The 17,679-nt window shown below is 34.5% G+C and overlaps 2 protein-coding genes across 4 annotated transcripts; both read left to right on the top strand.

Moving 5' to 3' along the window:
- The first annotated feature begins 812 nt into the window (after positions 1-812).
- On the top strand, positions 813-2,649 carry LOC107946971 (zinc finger A20 and AN1 domain-containing stress-associated protein 1). The gene is made up of 2 exons (XM_016881486.2): positions 813-1,219; positions 1,909-2,649. Exon 2 carries the CDS (start codon positions 1,937-1,939, stop codon positions 2,450-2,452), a length of 516 nt encoding a protein of 171 aa, XP_016736975.1. The 5' UTR covers positions 813-1,219; positions 1,909-1,936; the 3' UTR covers positions 2,453-2,649.
- A 6,079-nt stretch (positions 2,650-8,728) lies between these two features.
- LOC107946969 (kinesin-like protein KIN-UA) lies at positions 8,729-16,994 on the top strand. 3 transcript variants are annotated; one of them, XM_041107410.1, is made up of 19 exons: positions 8,729-9,171; positions 10,335-10,435; positions 10,883-11,005; positions 11,274-11,459; positions 11,660-11,881; positions 11,987-12,143; positions 12,296-12,445; positions 12,647-12,735; positions 12,847-13,050; positions 13,590-13,688; positions 13,897-14,025; positions 14,124-14,255; positions 14,611-14,746; positions 14,847-14,939; positions 15,251-15,376; positions 15,504-15,629; positions 15,846-15,989; positions 16,173-16,301; positions 16,389-16,994. In XM_041107410.1, the coding sequence occupies exons 1-19, from the start codon at positions 8,946-8,948 to the stop codon at positions 16,547-16,549; spliced, it is 2,733 nt and encodes a 910-aa protein (XP_040963344.1). In that variant the 5' UTR covers positions 8,729-8,945; the 3' UTR covers positions 16,550-16,994. The 3 variants fall into 3 exon arrangements, with proteins under 3 accessions (XP_040963344.1, XP_016736972.2, XP_040963345.1); XM_016881483.2 differs by having other exon boundaries at positions 8,751-9,171; positions 13,891-14,025; XM_041107411.1 differs by lacking the exon at positions 8,729-9,171 and adding an exon at positions 10,544-10,630 and having other exon boundaries at positions 13,891-14,025.
- Positions 16,995-17,679: the final 685 nt, after the last annotated feature.

Below are 17,679 nucleotides of genomic sequence, written 5' to 3'. Positions count from 1 at the left end.
TATACCTTTAAAAATTAGAATATATTTTTTTAAAATTTTTATAAATTATTAAACTTAAACAATCAATTAAACTTTAAAAATAATAAAAAAATAATTAAACGCTTATAAAATAATAGAAAAATCAATTTATAATTTCTACTGATTTGTTAAGGAGTTGGACGGAAAAATGAATCCAAAATTAAATACGAAGCATGATTCAAAGGATTTAACTAAGAGTACGTTTCAATGAACTTATTTTTGGATAGATTATTTGAGATTTTAGCTTTATATAAAATTTAAAATATAAATATAAAAAAAACTTTTGATATTTTATAGAATTTTTAGTGGGTCAATTTATAATAAAAGACCAAACCATTTAGTACCGCATGGTTATGACATGAACATGTTGTTATGATTAGGTAATCCAAAATTTAAAAAGAAAAATGAAAAAATAGGAATGGTAAGTATTTTATTAAAGTTGTAAATAGAACAAAATATATGTCATTATCAATATCAAATGGATCCACTTGGTCCGGTTATACCCCACAATTGGACCGGGTTCAACGTGAACGTTGCATCGAGAAAGAAGCGTGGCAAAGAAGCGAGGGGTAAAGACCAAATGGCTTTTCCGAAAGCAATTTTTATTAATTTATTAAAATAAAACAATTTTAATTTTTAATTAAACAACCTCGAAAATTCCTTAAACACCCTTCCTCAAAATAGGTGGTCCCACTCCACTAACCGTCAGATAATGGCACCTTTGACGTCAGCACAAATCAGGATTCATCAAACAGCTCAGATTTCTCGAGCCCTATCAAAATACCGTGTACCCCTGCCACGCCGACACAAAAACCGTGGGTGCCGTAGAAACAAAAACAAACCCCACCCAAGAAAAAAAAAAGAAAAAATTAAAGCTTAAAACCAAACCAAAACCTTTGGTTTGGTTTTTAGTTTTGTTAATTATTTTTCGAGTTTCGGTTTCGTTTTTGTTTTCCCATTTGTTGTATTCTATTTTCTTCTCCTGTTGTTCTCCACCAAGAAAGGAATCAGGGTTCCTCTGCTGTTTCTATAAATCATTTCTCAATTCCCTTTCTTTTTTTTAGTCAGATTCTGGATTTGGAAAAAAAAATATCTTCTCTGTCTTCGGATTTCCTCACGTTTTCTTAAATCATCGATCAACGCCGACCTAGAACAAGAATAAAACGAGGAACAAACAACCTCTGATTGTCGAATTAACGAGGTATGTATGTCTTAACAGGTTTTTGTTTTTCGATTTTGATTTTGATTTTCTGGGTTTCATGTTCACCGATTGAAGAAATGTTAGGAAAAATTTCATTTTCATATTATTATCATTATATGACTCATAATTATTATGGTGACCGTTCGATTTAATTCCGATGGACCGCTGATATTAAATAGGGATATTTAACGTGTTAATTTAGGGGATGATTTGAATTTTAAGTTTTAACCGGATTCTTCGGGAACGATTCTGATTATCGATGGAGTCTGGGTTTAAGTGGGCGTTTGAAAGACAAAATTACCCTCTTTTATATTTTAACTAAACGAGCTATCTTGGCGATTTGTTTGTACTTCCACTTTTCTTTTTCTTTCAACTTCCAAGCCCCTGACTTGTCGGCCCGGTGTTTGAGAAGGCTACGCAATTTTTCATATGTACTATAATACCCTTAATAAGTCGGTATAGCCAGCCATAAAGCTTATGTAGGTAAGGGGTATATTTGCCAATATAAAAAATGGGAATAATCAAAATCTATATATATTGATTGCTAAGCTCTTTGGGAGTAATTCAACTTTTGACTGCTTATGATATTCCGTGAAAATCAAGAACCGAAAGGACCTTTAATCTTTTGAACCAAACCCCCCCCCCCTTAATCAAAACCCTAACTTTTTTTTTCTGATCTTTGATTGTAGAAACCAAAAGCAAACGCATAAAGAAATCATGGGTTCTGAACAGAATGAAGGAACTAGCTTCCCTCCATCGGAGCCAAAACTTTGTGCCAACGGCTGTGGGTTTTTCGGCACGGCGGCGAATATGAACCTCTGTTCCAAGTGTTACCGGGACCTCCGTGCCGGGGAGGAGCAAGCTGCCAAGGCGAAAGCTGCCATGGAGAAATCCCTCAGCGTTAATACGAAGCAGGAAGATGTCGTTGACGAGACTGTGAAGCCTGTTCTTGAGCTTCCTCATGTGGGTTCCTCATCGACGGTGGTCGAGAAACAACCGGCTGCTATTGTCTCCGATGATAAACCGGCGGAACCCAAGGCGGCGAACAGGTGCTTTATCTGCAGAAAGAAGGTTGGATTGACCGGGTTCAAGTGCAAGTGCGGGAGTACATTCTGCGGCGAGCATCGTTACGCGGAAAAACATGATTGCTCCTTTGATTTCAAGGGTACTGGACGTGATGCGATTGCCAAAGCAAATCCCGTCGTTAAAGCTGACAAGGTTGAGAGGATTTAAAAAAGTATTAGTGGGTTGTTCCACTTGGTTCTTTGAATGGATTTCCCTTTTTTTTTTGTTCTCTATCGGGGATCAGTTAGGTTTAGGATAACAGGAAAAATTGCGGGGTGTTTTGATGTCGTTGCTAGTGTCGGGGCAGCTTTGTTTGATTCCATAATAAAAAATGGTATCAATGAATGTTTAGCTTTCAGTTTTTACTTGGAATGTTTCTGGCTTTGATCTTTCATTATATCCATATTTCAGTTTATGTTATCTTCTATGCTGCTACTGTAAATCGATTATAGACGTCATTCTCACTCGACCCATGCATTAACATTCTTAACTGTTTACTTTTAACGAAGATGAGCATTCCATTCTAAACATTAAATTCGAGTTTGTTTCTTGAGCGGCCTTCTGCAATAAGTAATTTCCCTTGCAATTAATAAAGGTTTTCGCATGACATTATCTTATTGGAATTATAAGATTTCAATTTCTACGGCCAAATAAATCTTCAAATACTACTACAAATTCTCTCTTGGTTTTGTATCTCTAGAGACTTGCTTCCCTCTTTTGCCGTCGTTCAAGCCTTCTCCACTACCGGCTACAGACCCTACACCAGTCTCTCTTCTACAAAGCCTATCTGCGTGAACCCCCCTCGCCTCTGCCACTGCCGCACCTCTCTACCTAGCGCCTTTTAGCAACTCCACTCAGGTCCAGTTGCTTGCAATTATTCCCAATCCTCACCCAAGATTTGGAGGAGCCTTGCCTGACCTCTCTCGGTCGATCAAGAGTACTGACCATTCGGACCTTCGGTTAGAGATCTTGAATGGCGAGATCTAAAAAGGATCCTTAGAACTCTCCAAGGATATCATGGTGGCTAGCCGTTTGGTTGATGAGTAGCTGGTCACTACCCTCCGTTTGACCCCTTTGCCATACCATAAAACCAGCATTGGCCAGTTTGATGGCTTATGTTTTGAACGTTCTTTTCTGAAGTTCTTCACATCTATTGATCGGCTTTTCCCATAATGTGTCTTTCACTTCGATAGTTGTCTACCATGCAATGGTTTGCTCATATGGCTTTTGGCCATTGGTATAGCTTTGAATCCTCCTTAGCTCTCGCTCGTGAACAATGATGGAGGTCTAATTCAAGAGTAAGATCCTCTTGGGTTACTTGACTCGGACTTTAGGTTTATCAATATTTAGAGCCTTGTTTTATATTAGTTGGAGCTTAGGCTCTTGTTCAGTTGTACCAAGCTCTTGTAACTTTTCATACATGTAAGATATTCATCGAGAAAAGAAAATTCTAAGGGCTAAATCCAAAATAACAGCAGAGCAGGGTATCCAAAGATTATCAACCAATTGAAGTTTTTTATGGTTGACATATGTAAAAATTTCTTGAATGTATTGATAGTTTGGATTTTCGGTTAATTGGATATACGGACAGATATACAGTCTTGATTGAGTGAGTATAGACTTGGAAGTTGGCGATGAAGTATTGATGGAACGAATGTCTTAGTACTTGCAAAAAATGGAAATGGTTCTCCCATGAACTGGTGCAGCAAACCCCCCATTAATGGGGTTGTATTGTAACTTTTGATGCGACAAAACAATTAAGACCCACCATCCAAGATTGTACAATAATTATAGCCAATATCCTGGAAATTTGTCAGAATACTGAAAACCACTACTAACTTAATTATGTTAGCTACTGAGATACGGGATATGATATGCATGCAGCCATTGATGGAGTGTTCTTTATGACAATACATTTGAAATCATGATCCAGTGATAAAATAAATAAATAAATAAATGCATCGGATCCATAGATCATACGGTTCAAGTGAAAACTAAAGATTTGTTCAAACCAATCATAACTTATGTTTATATTGACGATCAAAAATTTTTAGTGCATTATTTATTTAGCATTTAATACTATTTTAATTCAAAATGGAACCCAACTCTGCATTTTAGGTTTAGTTTAAGGAGCGAACAAGAAACAGTTGGAACCTCCTAGTGGAGTAGTGAGATTGTGGGACCTTATGTCACGCACCATGTGCTTGCTGGCTAGCCGCTATAAAGAGTTCATTCAAGTGGGTCAATTAGATGGAGCAAGGGCTGAGCAGACGGGGTTCAAAATTACACATGTTAAATTATCATTTGTTGCTTATTTGATCAAACTTTTTCCTTTTTTTGGTTTTGGACTTTCTTTTCTTTTATTTCTTTTTTTGCGTTTATTCTTTTAAACTTTAGACTTTAACTACTTTAAGAATAAGTTGATTTTATTTTCTGTATTGTACCTTACATGTGTGACATATTTTAATATTCATTGTATGAAATTTAATTTAACTCTAACAAAATTAATTTTTAATTAAATTTAAATTTAGATTAAACTTCAAGTCTCTTCAATAATTCAATTTAATCTCTACAAATATTCCTACAACATATTTTGATGCTTAAATCATCTTTAGCACATGTTGCAGTTAAATGTTGATAGCTTTTTCTGTAACTCTTAGTCTACATTCAATCTAATCTCTCTTGCATGGCACACATATTGTTTCTTGCCTAGTTTCCCTTCGCCCCATTACAACTTATCTCGAAGATTATTATGCTGATGGAATTTCTGTTGTATATGTGTCAAAACCTCAACTTAAGAGAGCCACCTTGTAAGTATTCAATTTTTAACTTTGAGGATGGATTCATGCTTCTCTTTTTTAACTGTAAGCGTTCAATTGAATTGAGTTTAATTGAGTGAAAAGAATTTGAGTTAATTGTGTTGATGAGTTTCATTTTATTATTTTAACTCGATTTGAAATTAAATTTGAGTTGAGTCGAATTGAATCGAGTGAAATTATTAGAGTTAAATTAAAAAAAATAAACATGTCAAAATAAAATCTTGTTACAATATAACTAGTTCCATGGCACATAAATTTGAAACCACTCTTTCAAAGCAAAATAATAGAAAAAATTACTTATTTAGGTCCCACAATCATTATTTTAGATTTTTTTAAATATAAGTTTATTTATATACTCTTTAGATTTTTTAGAGTTTTTAATTTTATAATTTTTATTAAAAGTATAAATTTTATAAATTTTATAAATATTTTAAAATTTAAAAAATATTTTTTTTATTTTAGTTGCGAGAGAGACCAATTTGTTCATTTCAAAATTAACAGGGACCAAAGAGGTATTTACACAAATCTGTTATTCGAATTGTAAAATTCAACTTAACTCTAACTCGAAACTTGAATTACTTATTTGAGTTTACTCGAAAAATCAAATAACCCAATTTAATTAACTCAAAATTTAAATTTTTATTTTTATTTTTTCAAGTCGAAATAAGTTTTGCTCACCCTTACTTCTCCTTCTACCTCAACCAAACACGGCCCTTACTATGGCTCTCCACATGTTTACCACCGTGTGAACTGTCGTCTAAGCCTTTTTTTTTCCCTCAACAACTAAAATACAAATCACAAATAATACATATTTGATAACTAAAATTATAATTAACTCAATACAAAAACAAAAAATATTAAAATAAAAAATATTTTATAAATTTTTACATGTAATAGTTGGTGCTATATTATTTATTGGTATATTGGATTTGTATCCAATTTTTTAAAATAATATATTTATACTGTAGTTAAAATTGATGAACTTAAAGTCTTCTTTTTGTGCATAATACAGACGTAGCCAAAGTAGGGGCAGCAAAGGGCAAGTTGAAATGTTAAAATGTTGAAATCATAGGCATTCTTAAAATTCACATTAAATAAGTTAGGTGAGCAATTGATGTAACCTCCGACCATGGCATTGGGCATGGCCTGGGCCGACTGCGCACTTTCACCATCTCTTTGAACAGTAACCTGATTTTGGCTTCACATCTTCCATTCATGAATTAACTTCGAAGATTTATAGAACAATGAATATTACTCTATTTAACTTTCTATATAAAAATGAAGGAAATAAAGTAACTTAAAGTGATTAAAATCCGCTTAATATAATATTTTGTATTTAAATTTGATTTTTTTTAATTTGGTACTTAAAATTTTTTTGTCCCAATTTGGTATGTGAACTTGACACTTTTTTCTAATTTGGTACCTAAATTTTTTGGGCCCCAATTTGATGCCTGAACTTGATAATTTTTTCCTAATTTGGTACCTAAATTTTTTTTTAGTTCAATTTGGTACCTAAATTTATTAAAGTTTATACAAATTACATAAAATACTAAAGGTGTTTTTTTTTGTTATGCTAAAAAAAATTGTTAGTATTAGAGGAAATTCATGTTAAAAAAAATAGGTATTAAGCTATGCTTAACGAATTAATATTAAATAAGAAAAAATTTAAAAATCTAAATTAAAAGAAATTCATTATTTTCAATTAATAAAATAAATAAATAAATTTAAAATTAATTGAATATATAAAATACAAAAAAAAAATCATATCATTTGTTATATGTCAGTCACACATTGATTATTTTTGCTACCTCATAAAAAAAACATTGTTAGCATATTGAAGTAAGTTGTAAAACGTTAAATAAAGATTAGGTACCAAATTGGACCCTAAAAAAGATTAAGTATCAACTTAAGAAAAAGTGTCAAGTTTAGGTATCAAATTAGGAAAAAAAAAGTCAAGTTTAGGTACCAAATTAGACCAAAAAAAGTTTAAGTACCAAATTAGGGAAAAAATATATCAATTTCAGGTACCAAATGTTATTTAAGCCTAAAAAAAAAGGTTACCATGATGTATATTTTAAATTGATTTTCAAACTTTAAAATATCTTAATTGAGTTTTCAAAATAATGGTATTATATCAATTAAGTCATTCCATCAATCTAGCCATTGGTTTAAGAGTTAAACGGCAATTCAAATATGACAAATTAAAAATATGTGGAGCATTTGATGTGTTAAAAAAAAAAAGGCTTCTAAGTTTTATCAACATTGTTTATTTTAACACATCATATTCAAGTTGTTAATGTGATAAGTATGCATGAATTTACAAATTGACTCGCATATTTTAAATATACTCTACTTCAAATTCGAGCATGTGATTACCACTTATGGATTAATACAATATCGATACATTAAGGATTCACTTAAAATATTTAAAAATTGCGAGATTAAATTTAAAATTTGAAAAGTTGAGTAAAATTAAACAAAATAATTCAATGCATCCTACTTTTCTTTTTATTTGTACCATCTAGTGGGTCAGGGATCACCCAAGAGCTAAGCAAACTATAACTTTTGTTTTCCTTTTCTTTTTCCAGACTTTTTAAAGTCAAACACATTACAAGATTGAGCTAGCCAATGCAATTATCATTGGATGAAGAATGAATGAATGAATTATTATAAATTGAACCACTTTTTTTTTATAAAAAAAGTAAAACTTAAAAGATTAAATTACATTGATAAAATTGAAAGCCCCACTAGCTTTATCATTTTTAAGAGTTTCTAATAGTTTTGTAAGAATTTTGCCAAAATATTAATTCCCTCCAAATCAATAGATATCATTTTAACAATTCAATTCGCAATTTGATTGGCCTCTCTTAAGACATGACTGATCACCTCATGCTTAAAACTTCGTAATTATTGTTGGATCTGCCTAACTAATGTTGATCTCGAGCTAGTTAAATCACCTCTCTGCAAAGCATGAATTACTTCAAGACTATATAGTAAGCGCTTGCAATTAGATTTCAAAGTAGAAAAGTGTTTTGTATTCAAACTCAAAACACTTCAAATTTGAAATGAGGTTCTTTTTTCTTTTTAATTATTTTTACAATACACTTTTTAGTCCCTTCAAATTTTAAATATACCAAGTTAGCAATGCTGGTAGCTAGCAGTACCATTTGCTTGTATTTTATACAAAAAGTTATATTCTTTATGTCTCCATCTCTGGTTTTCTTTTCATAATCAAATTTTCTTCATTTAAAAAGGTTTATATATCTAATTATTTAACAAGTAAATTTGAATTGAGTAGCACTCTTCCTTGGCGTTTCTTAACAAACAAAGTTATATTTTTGCAATTAATACTAATTAGAGATTAAAAATTAATAATAAGAAAAAAAAAACCATTCGAAGAACCAACCATGGAATTTTTCGCAATTAATATACTTGATAAAAAGAAAACAGTTGGAGGGCAGTTTGGATCTGAAGGGCAGGACAGTAATTTAAGGATTCCCTTACTATTCCACGACACCCACAGCCTATTGGCCCGTCTGAACACCGTCACGAGGCGCACGTAGAAGTCAAGTAACACATGTAAGTTGTAACGTACTTCTGTTTCAAAAGGGTATTTTAGTAAGAGCAAAACAAAAAACACTCTAATTCATTGCTTAGACACTCTTTCTGGTAACTTAACAGTTTCAACGCTCCAAATCCCCCCACCCCCTTTTACTGCATTTTCTTTGCAACCAACCAAAGGATAAGCTAAGAAACAAGAGTTCAGGAGGGAAGAATAGGGCACCTTAAAGATTGAATCTTTTCGAGATTTTTGATTTTGGGTCTTTTTATTTTTTAAGCAAATGGCTAGTGGTGGTGGAAATAATAGGAATGGGACTCATAGGAACTCTCTCAAAGGAACGACAACAACATCAACAGCATCAACAGATAAGCCACTCTCTGTGAATTCCAACCCTTCAAAGCCTGCATTCAAAAACAAGTCTTCGCCTTTGACCGGTGCTTCTTCCGGGTTAAGGAAGAGTAGCCCCGGATCACTTGGAGGTGGAGCTGCCAAAGATGATGCTGGAGGTTAGTTTCGGGGTTTTGTTTGAGATCTTCGATGGTGCATTTTTCTTGGTTATCTTATAAAATTTGTTTGTCGTGGAGTTTTTTTTTCTTTCCCTGTTTTAGAAGGTCGGATATCTGAAATTTTCACTTGAGGTTGATAATAATGGGTAGCTTTTTCCCAACTGCTGATGATTATAGCATACACTATCTGATTTTGTATTTTGTAAGTAGCTCTTCGTATGTTTTTGGAAGGTTATGTTTGTTATTATCGTATAATTGAGAAGTGATTGAAGAGAATTTCGTAAGTTGTTTCCCGTTAAAGCAATTTGATAAATTATGCAATCTAAAATCTTTTTAATTAGCAATCACACTAATTCATGGTTAGATAAGTTCCAAACTATTCCAGGATTTGAGCTGTGGGTGCTTATGGATCTCTAATTAGATATGAATTAGTCATAAACTGTCACGACCTGATACAGTCCGCTAGGCATAGCTAAGGGCTGCGACATTAGAACATAATTCGGAATTATCCTCTTTGTCCCCCACAAGTTTATCAAGTGTTTGTCACATTGGTATCAGTTCTGCAGGGTGCACTCATACGTGTGTTCTCATGGTACTGCTTATGCTCTGCTGGCTGGGTCCGGTCATGACATAAAAAGGTGCCACCCTTGTTGCTTCTCCAGAGATTCGATCCCACATCACAACACACAAATGAGGGTTTGTCTCAAGAGATTCAAACCCTCAAATGAATGCATTTTACAGAACGTGTATATCTGAAGGCGGTCACCTTAAGATGTTAAAACCTTAAGGGGCCTATGGGTAAAAGACAATTCCGGCTTACATTCTCTGGCACGGCCTATGCCCCATGGACTAGGTCGAGTCGTGACATACAGCATTCTTAATATTCACTTTGAATATTTGATATCCTTTTTCTTATTTTTAGTATGTTTGTAATGCTGACAATTTATAAAGCTTAATATTTGCTTATCTTTCAGTGCCCTTATTCAGGGCTGCCAAACTTAAGATTCTTAGTCAATTCAATCTTTACGAAGAAAAAGGATCAGGGTGATGATAATAGCTTGCCTAGTATTGATTTTTTCTTGACGAGTATGATCAGCATTCTATTATTTTGCTTGTTCTGTATATTTTATTTGTTAATTTGAAGCTTTTATGTTTCTCTTCAGTTCCTGGAAGAGTTCGAGTGGCTGTGAGATTACGTCCACGTAATGCAGAAGAGTCAGTAGCAGATGCTGATTTTGCTGATTGTGTAGAACTTCAACCAGAGGTATTATGTTGCTATCTGACAGTTGGATATGCAGGGAATACAATTCTCAGTGACCTTAATTTTGTTAGATGTCTTTATCTGCTTTCTTTTATCTGTTTGATCTTGAAGTACAAATGATTGAGGAAAAGCTAAGAGAAGGGCATATCGATTATATTTTGTCAGGGTTGGCATCTTGAGGGATGCATCAGCCTAAAAGTGAGTTTATTCAAATGAAAATGGAGAAAAGTAGCAAATTCTTGAATAATTATCACTTCATTTCAATTAGTCTAGAAGGATTTAGTTTCTAACCACCTAAGAAAAAGTGAAGTCGACATGCCTGTACTTGTGCACGTAGCTCACCTAACTAGCTTTTAGATTTATTGAAATTAACTCCCATCCAGTTTCTGTAAGTGTTTATTGCTTGAGTTTGGTGAAGTTCTCACCAATGCTTCAACTTTTCTCTTTCAGCTTAAAAGGTTAAAGCTTCGCAAAAACAACTGGGACACAGACACCTATGAGTTTGATGAAGTGCTGACAGAGTTTGCATCGCAAAAGCGTGTGTATGAAGTTGTTGCAAAGCCAGTTGTTGAGGTTTGAGTACAGGGCTTTTCTAATTGTACCAGAATTTGTTAGAATTTTATTTGTTATTAGTTATTCTTCCTTGGCAACAGCAGAGGCGGTGGCTGAAAGTAGTTTCAACCTATCATTGTGTTTTGTGTTGGTCTTCTCCCAAGTTATCAATTGTTTTGTTCTGCTGTACATAACTGCTGTGTTTGGTCATAGCTTATAAAGGATTTAGTGCCTTTTTTGATGCATTATCCATTTTATTGACTAGGTCATTGTGTATTTGTGTTCATAGGGTGTTTTGGATGGTTACAATGGGACAATCATGGCTTATGGTCAGACTGGTACTGGCAAAACATATACTCTTGGTCGACTTGGGGAGGAAGATACAGCTAATCGTGGAATAATGGTCCGTGCTATGGAGGACATTTTGGCAGAAGTTTCACCAGAAATTGATTCTGTTTTGGTCTCCTATTTGCAGGTTGCATATTAGATATTCTTTTCTGGGAGATGCATATTACTGCAGATCTTGGTGTTTGATTTCTGATATTGTCATGAATTGTGCTAATTGGTCTAAGCTTACTTTTCTTTTAGAATTTTTTTTTTATCATTTTCTCCAAAGTTACAAGAGTTTTAAATTTTAATGTGCCTAATAGCTCTGTTCATTGAAAATTTCTGCAGCTCTACATGGAGAGCTTACAGGATCTTCTTGATCCTACTAATGACAACATTTCCATTGTTGAAGAGCCTAAATCTGGAGATGTTTCACTACCTGGGGCTACCCTTGTAGAAATAAGAGATCAGCAGAGTTTCTTGGAATTACTACGATTAGGAGAAGCTCACCGCCATGCTGCGAACACAAAATTGAACACTGAATCTTCTCGTAGTCATGCCCTTTTGATGGTGAATTAATTTAATTAAGATATTATTGTAATAACTTATTTGTTGGAGGACATGATTGATCTTCATTTATCTTATCAATCCATTAATTATCTCTTACTGCTTTAGGTGCATGTGAAGAGGACTGTCAAAGGAAGAGAACCTGCTCATTCAAGTGACAATGGTAACAGTACTAGCATGGCTAGATCTCTTAGGCCTCCACTCGTACGAAAGGGCAAGCTAGTTGTTGTAGATCTTGCTGGTTCAGAGCGAATTGATAAGTCAGGTAATGAAATTGGGAGCAAAATGCTCTCTCCATCAGTTTGACTGTTTATGTGATAATTGATCCTACTTTCCACCTTTTTTTACTCGTGAAAAAGCATCTTCTCTTGTTTCTCCTCCAAGCTGAACTTTTTTTTCTTTGCTATTACTTTTCAGGGAGTGATGGCCATACACGTGAGGAAGCCAAATCTATCAATCTTTCCCTTAGTGCATTAGGGAAATGCATTAATGCACTAGCAGAGAATAGTGCTCATGTTCCTGTTCGTGATTCAAAGCTTACTAGATTGCTTCGAGATTCATTTGGAGGTAAACGGATAGCTTTTTTTTCTCTGTGTTATTACTTACTGAGCTATTATTCTATGCATCTCACAAATGTACATGTAGTTATAGACACAGATGTTCTGAATTAGAATTATATCTGCTAAATTATACAATCTTGTTCCATTTGAACAAGACCAGCATCTTCCATGGTGCTAATTTTTTTGGTGACATTTGTTTCTTTAACAGGCACAGCAAGAACATCATTGGTTATAACCGTAGGTCCATCTCCACGTCATCGCGGAGAAACAGCTAGTACTATAATGTTTGGACAGAGGGTAGGTTAAAGAACAACTTACTTTATTTTACTTAATTCATCTTATTTTACAAAACAGCTGGTACTTAATCCATTTGATTGCTCAATATATGCACTTCCTTGCCTTCTATAGGCTATGAAAGTGGAGAATATGTTGAAACTCAAGGAAGAATTTGATTATAAAAGTTTGGCTCGAAGGCTAGACATACAATTAGACAAACTGATTATGGAGCATGAGAGGAAGCAGAAAGCATTTGAAGTTGAGATTGAAAGAATAACTGCAGAGGCACAAAATCGAATTTCTGAGGCTGAAAGAAACTATGCTGATGCAGTGGAGGTAAGATTTTTTTCCTGTTTTCCATTTGTTGGTTTGCATATGCATGCAATTGTGTGAAGTTTGTGTCGTGTGGAGGGAAAGAGAGTAGTTTTCTACCCTCGAAATTCTCTTTTAATTTGTAGATATTCTAAATTCAGCTGGCAAGTGGTGTCTACTTTGCTAATATGTATAATGCTATAAAATTTATCACTGTCATAACTTTACCAGTTTTTATACCACAAAGAAAGGGATAATTGTCATAGAAATTTCTGCATGGTTTTGAATAACATGATGTGTAAAATGTGTAACATAGATCTTGTTAGTGATTAGAAAAGGGGTGCTTTCATTGTCATATACCTCTAAATTTAAGGATGGGATGGTGTGAAATATGATTAGAAATCAAAAGGGGGTTTTAGTGGGTGGAACTAAGTGTGCAGTTACCTGCTGAGCTGCTGATCATTGAACTTTGTGATGATAGGTCATGTTTTTTTTTTCCCAGTGCCTTGAGTTGCTCTAATTTATACTTGATGCATACTGAAATTGGTAACTTCTTGTTGCAGAAGGAAAGACTGAAGTATCAAAAGGACTATATGGAATCAATAAAGAAGCTTGAGGAGAAATGGATGATGAATCAGCAAAATCAGGGCAATGAAAGAAAGGTGGAAATATAATAATTGTGTAGGACTATCTCTTTTATTACATGATTTTGATTTTGATAGCTCGTACAACTGAATTTAGGGAGCTGCCATATTTTGTCTTTTTCTTCATTTCTTTTTGTTACTTTTTCTCTAGGTTTTTTTTGTCACGTATAGCTATTTTTATCCTCATTTTATTATGTCTGCCCTTTTTTTATCCCACTAGGAGCAGATGGTACACATTGCTGAGGAAGTTGCCGAGGTAAAAAAGTTACTTAGCAAAGAAACTTCACTAAGGAAAGCAGCCGAAGAGGAAGTTGATAACCTTAAAAGTCAACTAGCTCAACTGAAAATGTCGGAGGTAAATTCTGTGTATCTCTATTTTATTTCTGTAGCACTGCTTTCTGCTACTTATTTGGCATAGACTGTTGTCCATACTGTCATACTTCTAATTTATAGGCATTGGCAAACTCTGAGATCTTGAAACTGCAAAAGATGGTGGAAGATGAGGTATGTCAAAAGGAGAAACTTGAAGGGGAAATATCAATGCTGCAAAGTCAGTTATTGCACCTAAGTTTCGAAGCAGACGAGGTATGTTATCTATGAAATCTACAAGTTTGGCATGGTCCATCCAATTATTGTTATTGATCCTGATATGAAATACTTCCATACTTCTTTCCTTTTTCCTTATCGTCCTTCATTTGCTAATTGATCATTCCTCTCCTGAGGTAAATACACAAAGTATATTGTAAATGTTATAACTTTCATACTGTTTGTGTCCTTGTAATTAACTGCAAATATAATGTTTCAAACTGTTTCCTTAAAACAGCCTGATTTAAGGAATTGAAAATTGTCTGATAGAAAGTACACCTTTATATTCGTCACCTGAGTGACAATTGCTTAATTATGCTTTATAAATTCTAACTGGACATGCATTTTGTGTTAGACTAGAAAAAGACTTGATAGAGGTGGTCCTGGGAAAGTCCCAGGCGGACTAGATTCTCCGGTTTCTCAAGTTAGATCACAGTTAAAGGATTCAGGAAATGGAGAGAAGGCCTCTGTAGCAAAACTCTTCGAACAAGGTAGTAGAAATTCCTGAATTTATATTTATATTAAGAGAACCATAATAAATAATTTTAAACAATAACGTATTTATGGTTAATCTCTTGCTTTCTCTTACAGTGGGATTGCAAAAGATCTTGTCACTGCTTGAAGCTGAAGATGCTGATGTGCGGATTCATGCTGTGAAAGTAGTAGCAAATTTAGCTGCTGAGGGTATCTTTTCTACCTGTCTGTTCCTGATTTACCCCTTTTTTTTTGTAGCACTGACATACTTTGCTCTAAGATCGACATTGTTACGATAGAACACTTTCATGTTTAGGTTGTTGCATGTTTTCTGGTTTTTCTCATCTTGTGGAAAGCAATTTTAGTATGAGTGGAATTTTCAATCCTACATAACTGAGGATTTCGACATGGACGTATTTGCTGTTTCCTCCATCTCTTCTGTCCGGATAATAATTACTTTGATAGTGCTGGTTCTAATTACATCTATCAATGACACTGTAAACGTGGCCTCCATTGTTCAGAAACTAATCAGCAGAAGATTGTAGAAGCTGGAGGCCTAAAGTCCTTGCTGATGCTGCTTGGAAGCTCTGAGGATGAAACCATACACAGAGTTGCAGCTGGTGCAATTGCCAATCTTGCAATGAATGGTAAAATTTAGCTCCTCTGATTCATTGTTTAATACTGCTATAACTGCATTATGGTGCCACTTGCTATCAGTCTTTTCGCTTTCAATTTCTCTTCCTTTTTACATATATTACTTGTTTATTTTGTCAGAAAAAAACCAGGAACTTGTAATGTCTCAAGGGGGCATTAGCTTATTATCAACGACTGCAAGTCATGCTAAGGATCCTCAAACACTTAGAATGGTTGCTGGGGCCATCGCCAATCTGTGTGGCAATGGTAAATTGCTTCATGTTTTCGGTTTTTATCTGCTGCAACCCTCTTATTTGCTATGCATGTGAATTTTTTCAAGGAATGTAAATGATACGTTCTTCTGAAAGAACATAGACTGGTGTAAGGCTTAATTGAATGTGTTGGTCAATTGATAACTTCCTCAAATGTTAAGTTGATCAGTAGTTTTACCTCTTTAATCAAGTACTCCATTATGTTCTCCAGATAAGCTGCAAACTAAGCTAAGAGGTGAAGGTGGTATTAAGGCTTTGCTAGAAATTGTCAAATGTGGACATCCAGATGTTCTTGCCCAAGTTGCTCGTGGAATCGCGAACTTTGCTAAATGTGAGTCAAGAGCATCAACTCAAGGTACGTTTTCTCAGAGTACAACTTCTCAAATTCTTTTAATCTCACTAGAGATCTCACATCTAGTGTCAAGACATTGTTTAACTCATTGATGTCTTGTTAACAAAGTTTAGGGCGTATGTTCATAAACATATTTATGATATCTTCGTCTTCTGGGTGGGGTAATTGGGTTCTCAAATGGTACAGGAAGCAAAACTGGAAGATCTCTTCTGATTGAGGATGGAGCACTTCCATGGATTGTACAGAATGCTAATAGTGATGCCTCGCCAATCCGGCGCCACACTGAGCTTGCACTCTGCCACTTAGCACAACATGGTTTGTTTGTTTTTCCTAAGAAAATCTCGAGACATTTCTCTTTAAAAACGTTTCTAATGAGGATCTAATTCACTACCTACATTACAGAAGTGAATGCTAAAGACATGATAAGTGAAGGTGCCTTGTGGGAACTAGTCCGCATCTCGCAAGACTGTCCACGTGAAGACATAAGAACTCTTGCACATCGAACACTTGCTTCTAGCCCCGACTTCATAGCTGGACTGAAGCGGCTACGAATAGACTATTAATACAATTACGGAAAATTCGATTGAAGTATCGGACTTGAAGTGCAAAACCCCGTCATCTTAAACTAATTCAGACTAGAAGATTGATATTCTCCACATTCAAAAAATGCAGGAACACATATAGCCTTGCTCCTGTTGAAGTTTTGGCATGAAATAGAATGCGCTTGGCTTTGTTTATTACACACTGAACCTCTGATTTATTAATCAAATTGTTATCTATGTAATCTCATATATGTAATGTATTCATCCGAGCCTGTCTGCCTTCCTGTATTGTGCAGTTTGCTAATTATAGTAAAGAAACTATTTGTATATATGAAATGGAAAGGAGGGTAACTAAGATAGGTTGTTCTTGTATATAAACAAGTTCAAAATTATTTTATTCTGTAAGGGTTGATTTGTTTTGGAAATTCATTTTGTTTGTTCTAATAAACACAAAACCCTGAATGCCCCCACTGTGTTAATGCGGCTTGTCTATCTTTTTCTTTTCTTGTGATTTATTTGACTGTCAAATCACGGCTAGTCAATAAAAAGGAAAGAGCAGAAGACAGAAAGGAAGATCTGAATTCAATGAAGAAAAACAGTGCAAGAACGAATGGATAAGTCTAATAGGATTGGCTTTTAAGGAAAAAAAATAAAAAAGCAGACAGCTGTGAGTTTTAAAGATGGAGATCAGTTGCAGTTCAGAGAATCTCTCCTTCTCTGAATCCCAAAAATAGACAGATAAGGAAGAGAGTGAGAGATGCTAAATTTAGAGCCCACATTAGTGTTGGTCGTGGCCTTTTTGATGCAAGTGTTTTGTGGTACTGCCTCGAAAAGGAGCTTGTTCAGAGCAATGCACGTGTAAACCAGTACTCCCACCTAATAATTTCATGTCTTCCTTATCCACTATCTTTCTTTCTCTCTCAAGAAACAAAACATTTGGAAACTATAATACTGCCCATGCCTCTTTACATAAACACACCAGCAATATAATGAGAGAAACTTAATTTATACTTATTGCTAGGCGCTAGCTGCCTTCCTAGTCCTATGCATGGGTGATCATCATCATCATAAAGAGGTAATGTTAACAAGAGAAAAGATATTATAGCTAGTTTTGCGTATAAGAAAGAACCTTCCTTGGAGGAGTGTTGCGT

Source organism: Gossypium hirsutum, chromosome D12 (genome assembly GCF_007990345.1).
Source record: "Gossypium hirsutum isolate 1008001.06 chromosome D12, Gossypium_hirsutum_v2.1, whole genome shotgun sequence".
Lineage (NCBI taxonomy): Eukaryota > Viridiplantae > Streptophyta > Magnoliopsida > Malvales > Malvaceae > Gossypium > Gossypium hirsutum.
Note: the sequence above shows the minus strand (reverse complement) of the source record. Positions and strands in the feature narration are given on the sequence as shown.